We start from the raw sequence: 9,078 nt of genomic DNA on the forward strand, positions 1-9,078 counted from the left end.
AACTGTTTATTTTGTTATTAAAAACGCAAATGGTATTCAAATATCATGTTAAAGTAGTATCATAACATTAATTTGAAAATTAAGAAAATACATAGATATATTTAAAAATGGAAAGAGAAACAAAATTGTATTTCAAATTTTCTACAAAAGCACAGCCTGATCAGTCTTGTGGTCACGTTCTAAATATCATCGACAATGAATTCTAAAACATGTTATCACCATACAGTGAACTACACATTTTAGTACCCGGTAACACAGCCCACTTTACTAAGCTCATATCAGAAGCCCGCATGTAGCAGCACAGACACGCGCCAGCGCATCGAAGATAGTGCTATCTGAATTACACTTGACTCTTTGTCTGACACGTGCCTTTAACCTTACGTTTGATAAACTTACTTGTACTAAATAAGGAAATAATTAGAAATGTCGTTCTTTTTACCATGCTTTTATTAGCTTGACCTGTATGTATGTAACGGAATCTTTGAACTCGATTTTTATCAACTTTGATCGGTCCGATTAATTTAAAATTTTGAACAATTATCAACAACCGATGACAATACATGATTTTAATAATTTTATTGCATTCTCCTCATCAGGATCGTCAAGAATCGGGATTAATGATTTTCCTTGTGCGATATTAGCGTGGGTTTTAGTTTTTAAACTATATTTTTTACAATATAAAGCAAGCTGCAAGTATATTCTGCAAATCTATCCACTTTACGTTGACTCGTAAGATTGTTTTTTACTAATACCTATACTTAAATATTTACACATTAGTATTTAATAAAATATTGCTAATAATAATTAGGATGACACAGATTATATTCGTCGAGGCATCTCATCAAAATTCTCATACGTAACATATCATGAGCACGTCGCTCATACCACAAATTATGGATTTGATTACAGATGTCCATGAGCAACATTAACTACTTAACATCGGTATTAGGTACAATAAAGGTCTTAAATAATTATTAACACTTTAAACAAAATTTAATTCTAGTTGATGATCCTAAAGTTTATACAGCATAACTAATTGTATCCTAAAATATAATAACACTATTTACGCTAGTTTGTTTGAATTCGATACTTCCTATATTCCCATGCTAGTGAGGGGACACATGTCATTTTGTCACGTTGTCATTACCGTGATTGACCATAAAGTTTTTGTCACCCTTTGGCTACTTTGTCTAATGCGCCGGAAGTTAAATAGCTTGATCATTTAAGGTGTTTAAAAGGGACAGAGTAATAGCAAGTGTTACGTTGACAGGTGGGATATTCATTTTATTTATTTTTTATGGATATTGTATTACAGTTTTTTCCAAAGCAATGAGAAAAATGTAGAAAGTCTCAGCTAAGCTAGTGTTTTGAGCTTTTGCTCGATTCGTCAGAGCTAAGCAAATACTCTGATTGAATAAAATCTTTTTTTATTAGTTAATTAATAGAATAGAATGATGTTGGCATACAAATAATTTTTTAACGGAAATTGATGATTATCATGTTTCATAAGAACCTATTATATTTATTTTAAATCGGTCACTGATTGCTTTATAATATTTCTCTAGGTAATAAAAAAAATATACGTAAATAATAATATTATTTCGCTTTAACAAAACGTTTAAAGTTTTCTTAGCATACATCCTTAAAAGTTTTATTTCTTGTGGCAACCCTGAAAAAGCTGACAATTTTCTTATTAATATTTTGTCACTCCCTAATACCACAAGTGCCTGTCCACTTATTCTAATGTGACGGAAGCTAACCTCGATAATTCCAGGGCTGTCACAACAGCGGATACAGGCCATTTAAGCTTATTTCGGCTAATTGAATCCTAGCGTATTAAGCCTTCCCAACCCATAATCCTTTTTATGGGGTTCACACCGCCTTTTTAAGATCTCCCGTCAACTGTCTCCTTAAGTAGACTTTTTATGACGAATTGGAAGCCAGTTGTATTGATACCTTTTTATAAATTTGATAGTTTGTTCACGTGAACGAAGTAACTTCTTTCACACGTTTAAAGGTAATATCGAGCCAAGAGTTTCTTATGACTTTTCTCGTTCTCTGTAGTGTTCTAAGTTCTAAGTGTAAGTAAGAACCTGTCGTACATGGGAATCTATATTCAACTTTGTATAGGATTGGGATCCTGTCTAAGGTCGGCTTCAGATACGTTACTACCCCTGAAGACTACCAAAGTTAAAACACCTTGCATAAGTGTTTCTCCTTTACCACTTCCCTCAATCCCAGAATTCCCAGAATACAACAGCGCTTAACATTGCTGTTATTAGGCAGAAAAAAGGTGTGTCGGTGTTACCTACCATCTGAGACAAACTACTAAAGGTTCTCCTAGAATTTGCTACTAACTAAGCTATTCCTTCTAAGCAAGGTAATTAATTAAGTAAGCTTAATTAATATGTTGATTAAATGCAACACTTAACCATCTAATCTTACCGACATAATTAATTAAATTCACGAATCAACCAAACCGGTAATAATGATAATTAAGAAAATATGGCAGTGCTTTTTATTTACAAGCTTTTAGACGAATATACTAAAAGAGTTATAATATACTCTAAATTGCTTAAGATAATTGAAAACTTAGATTAACCTTAATATATTTTGGTCATTACCATATCGCTGTTAGTCAAGTAATAAAAACACGAGTTTCGTAACGTTCCAGCAACATTTAAAAGTTTGTAGCATAACGTGAGAAAAGATAAATATAACGGGTATAACGTTAAATGTCTAATTTATTGGAAGTATTAATAGATACCTATTAACTACTAATACTTGTAAAGAACTATGTATATCTTGCTCTACTAAATAGAAAGCTAATACCTACTCAAACCAGGAAGTATATAATCAAGCATAACCTACATGATTTTTAAAATGAATAACAGACAAGATGTTAAATAAAACGTTATCTAATTACCACCATAAAATATTTTTATAGCAATGAAGTCCAACAAATTTTAAGAGGTTGCCGTAAACGCAACTCAAAAAGGTTACCTTTAGTATTTAAGTTATTATGTGTAGAAATCGGAGATTGAGATATTTTATTTGGTATTTTGCAGTTTATAAAAGTAAACTTTGAAGTAGCTACTTGAGAAAAAACCATATCTCCCATGCTTTCTATTTGATAGACTTTTTACACACTTAAATTGGGATTTCGAGAAAACTGATTATACAATTTTGTACCACAATTTGATACAAAACTAACCGCAAAAAGTAATATGGAAAGAGAAGCGAGGAAACGCAAAAAATGTAGCAATCGTTTAAGTTCACTTTTGTGCAATTCGTGCGGAAATAATTCTCAAATTGCACACACGAGTCCTTCCGTTTAGGCGAATTCACTTACAAAATATCAGAAAGTTTCTATTTTTTGTACTGTTTGCAAAAAAGTTGTGAACCGCCTGTTACTCAACTTACCTACACTTACGTACATATTTGTGCAACTTTTTCTGCCAATATCAGTGTTATGCGCTGCTGTGTTCAGGTTTGAAGTGTGAGGTAAGAAAAATATTTATACGAGAATCCAGCATAGTATTTAGGGGTAACAACACATCTGTGGCCGAACTCAGACGGGACTCCACGGGAGTCGCCACTTACTATCAGGATCTTCAAAGTCAAAAACAAGGGTTCTACCTAAAGCCGTTCCCAAATGCGTTGCCACTGACGTGAACAGATGATCACCTCATCGTAAGTAAGTACGTAAGTCAGCTGGCATCCATGCACCACATCGCCGATTGTCTACAACCAGTATTTCTATCCTGTCTGTCTGTTTAGTTGTTAATGAAAGGCATGAAATTTGTTTCCAAAAAAAACCAAATCATTAACCGTTGCATCCCCAAGTTATGATTTTCTATTCGGAAACACGCACATATCGAATATCAATAATCATTCATGTTCTGGGAGTGGAATACGATACTTTGTGGATTCATGGTCAAGTAGCTCCGTTTTAACTATGATTAAGGTAATCATAACTTGTAATTGCTTTTTACAGATGCTTCTACCTTTAAACAGATGCTCCCGTTTTTGACACTTTTGAAAACACTTCTGTTTAGCTACTGAAGTGGCAACAAGCTCTAGCTTGGATTTCTTTTGATGTCCATCATTCTCGTTATATTAATTGCAATCGTTTTCTAATTGCATTAATGTAAATGTTTTTGAGAAAAATATTTGCCTGTAAAGTATAACTTACTCTGGCAGATAGACACTTAAAGAACTTTCTTTATATACATCGGTATCATACATAAAAGCAAACGACCAGAGATTATGAAACTACATTTTAAATTAAATAATATGCAAACTTAGAATAATTACCCAATTGAAGTATTTTTTCTTCACAAAACTATTTTATTCTCTCTTCTAACATACTTACATGAGAAATAAAATAATTATAATGAACATCACTTCAATAAGTTTAATTAATGAAATACATTTATTGTAACGCAAGAATTATTGTTTTTATAAAACCACATGATAACATTCATTATTCGTATAAATGAATATAATATATCTATCATTACAACATCTATAATGCTCATAAGCACTCACTCCAAAAAACAAAAGCTCGTCTTCAAAAGTGAAAGTAAAAATTAATTGCAATTTTACAAATGAATGAATCCATTGAAAGGAGTAAACAATTGCATTATTCTCGTCAATAGACTCAAGTGAAACCCAGACAATGGGGATACGAAAGAAAAGTAGTTAACAGAAAGATATAATCGCGTTAGTAACAATAGATCTGTTATAACAGAAAATAATTAAGATGTTTGTTTCATGTATTGATTGCTGACGTTGTCTATCGTTTGTGTTCAAAAATGATTCGCATACATTCGAAGATACCGACTCGTCGACCGAAACGTTTTACAAAGAAATGTCAAAGTCAAAGTCAAAAAAGTTGAGATATTTTGCTTTACCCCTAAAAACTGCTTTCACCCCAATTTACCTAAAACGTAACAAAATTCCCGAAGTTTGAAGTTTAGGATTCAGGACACATTACTTAATTTAAAACTGTAAATAAGAATAGTTTTGAGGTTTATAAAATCAGTGGTAAAAACGATACGTAAACGTATGAATATAATATTTTATAGAAACCTAATAATGGATCGATTTATATAATTCAAGACATACAAACAATTAAAAAGCGATACTATTTATGGCTCTTAAAAATACCTTTTCAAAAAGATCTTTAAGTATCCTAAGATCCATTTACAACAATGTTTATCGTTTACTTCTCGCAAAAATCACGCACAGGACAAGGCTCACGTGCGCCGAGTAATACGATTACCGGCACAAAGCGAATCGAATTTTATTCGATTATGTTTCCGGAATTTAGCGAACCGATTCCGTAACATGTTTTTGTTCGCAAACCGACAAACAGGAAACGCGACTGGAACGATTTCGTTTTCAAATCTTTGCCAAATATAATCTTCGCTGCTTCGATAGGAACACGAAGATCTACTTTTATTTATATTATCAAATTCATTGCTATCCCACTGTTGGGAATGCGTTACTCTTAGAGTAGGGAGGGTAATAGTCCAATACGTTGTTGTGTGAATTAGACTTCACACCTTTGAGAAGTTTATTTTGTCTGAAAATTCTGAAATGGTTTACTCATGATGATATCTAAAACGCACTCTGGAAAACACTTGTACCTGAGATTCGCACCTCGGAATTCCACATTGAGAATTTTCAGTTTTTCTACATAATAATGATATCAAAACGGCTATGCTATTTTATTATTGACATGAATATCATCCTTAGGTTCAATAATACTTATATTGCTGCAATTTCGAAACATACATTCAATCATCCCTTATGTAATGTAAATCCTAATTTTTAATCCCTAAGCTATCTCTGCTTAATAAATAATCCTCTTCACATTCTAATCTCATATAATTGTAAATCTCAATTACATAAATTCAAACGATAGTAGGTAGGTAGGTACTTTCATTAAAAATAATCAGAATCATTACGTTTCAAATTTAATTACAATCGTTTTTATCAGGTGTGGCTATAATCGTAAACTTCAATCTGCATTTCTGTATAAATCTACGTTTGTTTAAATACACACGGTTATACTGAACTGTAAATAAATTTCAATTTGAAATGCAAATACTAACATAAAATATATAAAAGGAGATAGAATCTTTTGGTTGACTACGGAAGCAATACAGTGTTATGCGCTACTGTGGGTTCAAGGGTCTGATAAGAGAGATATATTTGTACGAAACTCTCCAATTAAGTCCTCAGGGTAATGACGTGTCATTAGCTTACGTTAGGTAAGACTTCAATCATATCTAGGGTTGATACTATCAAGTGGACTACACGTTCGTTCGCTACTTTATTAATTACCAAGACCTCAATTATAGCGATATATGGTAATATCATCATCATCAACCCGTTACTGTCCCACTGCTGGGCACGGGTCTCCTCTCAGAATGTGAAGGATTAGGCATAAATCCACCGCGCTGGCCCAGTGCGAATTGGTAGACTTTACATAGCTTTAAAAACTTTTTCAAGTATTCTCTGTTATACAAATTTCTAGGTAAACAGCTTAAATCCTTTTTTTATATTATATTATTTGAGTGTACCGTGTATCACAGAGCCAAACGTTATGCAGCGGTGTCCTTATTCGCGAACTTCTTTGTCCCTTTATCGGGTTCATTTTATTCGCACATGTAAATGCATTTAGCTCCCTCGTCTTATCTCACCGAACACCATTAATCTTGTATAACAATGTCTTGGCGGTGCGATCGCGTATCGATGTCTTAATCAACTCTCCGGAGGTGTGATATCGGGCGAATGTTATCAAGGGAGCCGATAACATTCTTCTCATATATCGAGCTGCAAAACGTGCAAAACTAGAGTAATTGTAATCAGACCACGGTTAATTTACTGAATACTTTTCACTTATTGAAAAATGTTTTGCTCCCGCTATTAATGAAGTGGTTATATCTTTTTGAAGGCTTTGAGTATTTAATGATAAGATAAGAAGAAGTAATGATAAAGTGATTTAATGTATTCACAGACCTGTATTTGTTTTGTACCCAAGGTCTGTGAATGTATTCTTTTTCACGACCTATGACAATTAACCTCTTCATAAGACCTTAAGGTTTGAGTAAATGTTGAGGTTGTTTTTGATCAGTCTATTTAACACAAAATTACTTAACAGGCATCTTTTCATTCGAAACCCTAAACTTGTGAGATACAATTGAAAACATTTTTGTGTATATTGTTGAATAAATGATACTTTTTCGTATTTTTGACTTCCTAAACTTATAATGTACAAAAAGGTAAAAGGTAAAGGTAAAACGAAAAAGATTATTTTGAAGAATTTATTTTCCATCATCAGTGTAAATATATTAACATAATTTACCGTACAACTTACAATATATTAATTCCACAACCATTACAAATATCTACATATTTACATTACACAATTTGAACAGCAATGAAATGGTTGTCTTCTTAATAGTATTTGATCTTACACAAATTGACTAGATTTCTTATACTACTACACTATTTTTGTAATAACAATTCATCTATTTCTGTTGCCACCAAGATATAGCGTCCAACAGCTCATTGTCATTAACAGGACTAACCATTTCTTCGCTTGTTTGATAGTTGTATCCATAATGGTCGTTGTGAGCGGAGTAACTCGAAGAAACGCCGGACGAACAGTCAGAATTGGCTGGAGATGGCACTGATTCTGAGTAAGGTGAGTTCCTTCCACCAAAGATGCCTTCATCTTCATAAGGTGTGGTGTCCATTTCGGTGTCCATTTTCACTGTTTTCACAATACCGAGGGCTGCGTCACTTTCTTCTAGTATAGTTTGCAAGTGCTTGATGTATTCAACGACCATTCGTAGAGTGTCGACTTTGCTAAGTTTCTTCCCGGATCCTCGGCGTGCGCCGCCAGATAGCGCATTAACGATTGCTGCTGGTAATCTCTTCCGTAATGCATTGAATCCATCATTTACTTGTTTCACACGGTTCCGTTCGCGTGCGTTCCGTCTAGCGATAGACGCGGCCTGCGCCCCGCTGTAAGAGTTGCTCTTGTAGTTGTATCTCTTTTCGCCTACATCTGCACCGCTTAGGTCCAGACTCAGATGTTTCCGATTGGACGGCGCGATCGGTACGTATTTTGGTGCACAAGACATATTGTAGTCAGTCGTATTACTTTGAATTCCACGAATCATTGTTTGATATGGTAAATGCAGTTGAGGTTCTATCGGTAAGAGAGCACCGAAGTGAATGAGCTCCGTAGGGTCCGGGACCGCATTTTATGGGAGCACCTTAACGAAAAAAATGGATATGGGCCACTCCCACCCCTATACATCTTTTTTTTTGGCCCTTACCTGGAATACATTTTCGAAAAGTACGAAAGATGTGGACTTTCGTACACGTGCCGTTGAATTAATGTTGACCAAGACATACAATTCACCCTTCAATATTGATAAGCTTTTGTTACGTCGAGTGCTTCAATCGCCTTAAGAAAGTTTTTTGGTCATATCTACATACGCACATGATACAAATTGGCAGAAGTAGAATCTTTCACAGATAAGAATAATTCTATAACTATACTTAAATTTTATTAGCTATAATTATTTTTAGATGTAAAATAAGCTACACCCAACGTCACTGGATGCGTAATCGCTTATGACCTAAGACCTATTTTCATAATCGTCCTTATTCTTACTTCTAAGGGTATCAGCGAGAACAATCAGCGTAAATTTTACAATTATCGTAATTAAAGTGATTAAGTGTAATCCAGTTTTGCTGGACACAATATATATTGTGTTTATTAGATTTTGATACGGGACTATCGGACATACAGCGGACATCGTCAAGATTTTTATACAAAAAAAATCTTGCAACTTATTACTACTTGCTTATAAATCACATGACTTTTACGAATGTGGATTTTTCGTCTCAAATGTCACATCTATTGCTTAGTCTTTGTTTAAAAGTAAAACCTATGACTTGAAACACGTGGATTAGCCCATGTTTATATTTACTTGAAGAATTTTTCTTATCGATACATTTTTTTGTTTGTTTATAATATAGGAGTAGCAG

The 9,078-nt window shown here is 33.7% G+C and overlaps 1 protein-coding gene across 1 annotated transcript; it reads right to left on the bottom strand.

Annotated features, from left to right (window-relative positions):
* Positions 1-7,480: 7,480 nt before the first annotated feature.
* Positions 7,481-8,227, bottom strand: ac (achaete-scute-like protein ASH3). The gene has a single exon (XM_073086093.1). It carries the CDS (start codon positions 8,199-8,201, stop codon positions 7,545-7,547), a length of 657 nt encoding a protein of 218 aa, XP_072942194.1. The 5' UTR covers positions 8,202-8,227; the 3' UTR covers positions 7,481-7,544.
* Positions 8,228-9,078: the final 851 nt, after the last annotated feature.

This window comes from Epargyreus clarus, unplaced genomic scaffold, assembly GCF_041222505.1.
Source record: "Epargyreus clarus isolate Ecla_fem2 unplaced genomic scaffold, WU_Ecla_fem_2.2 ptg000023l, whole genome shotgun sequence".
Taxonomy (NCBI): Eukaryota; Metazoa; Arthropoda; class Insecta; order Lepidoptera; family Hesperiidae; genus Epargyreus; species Epargyreus clarus.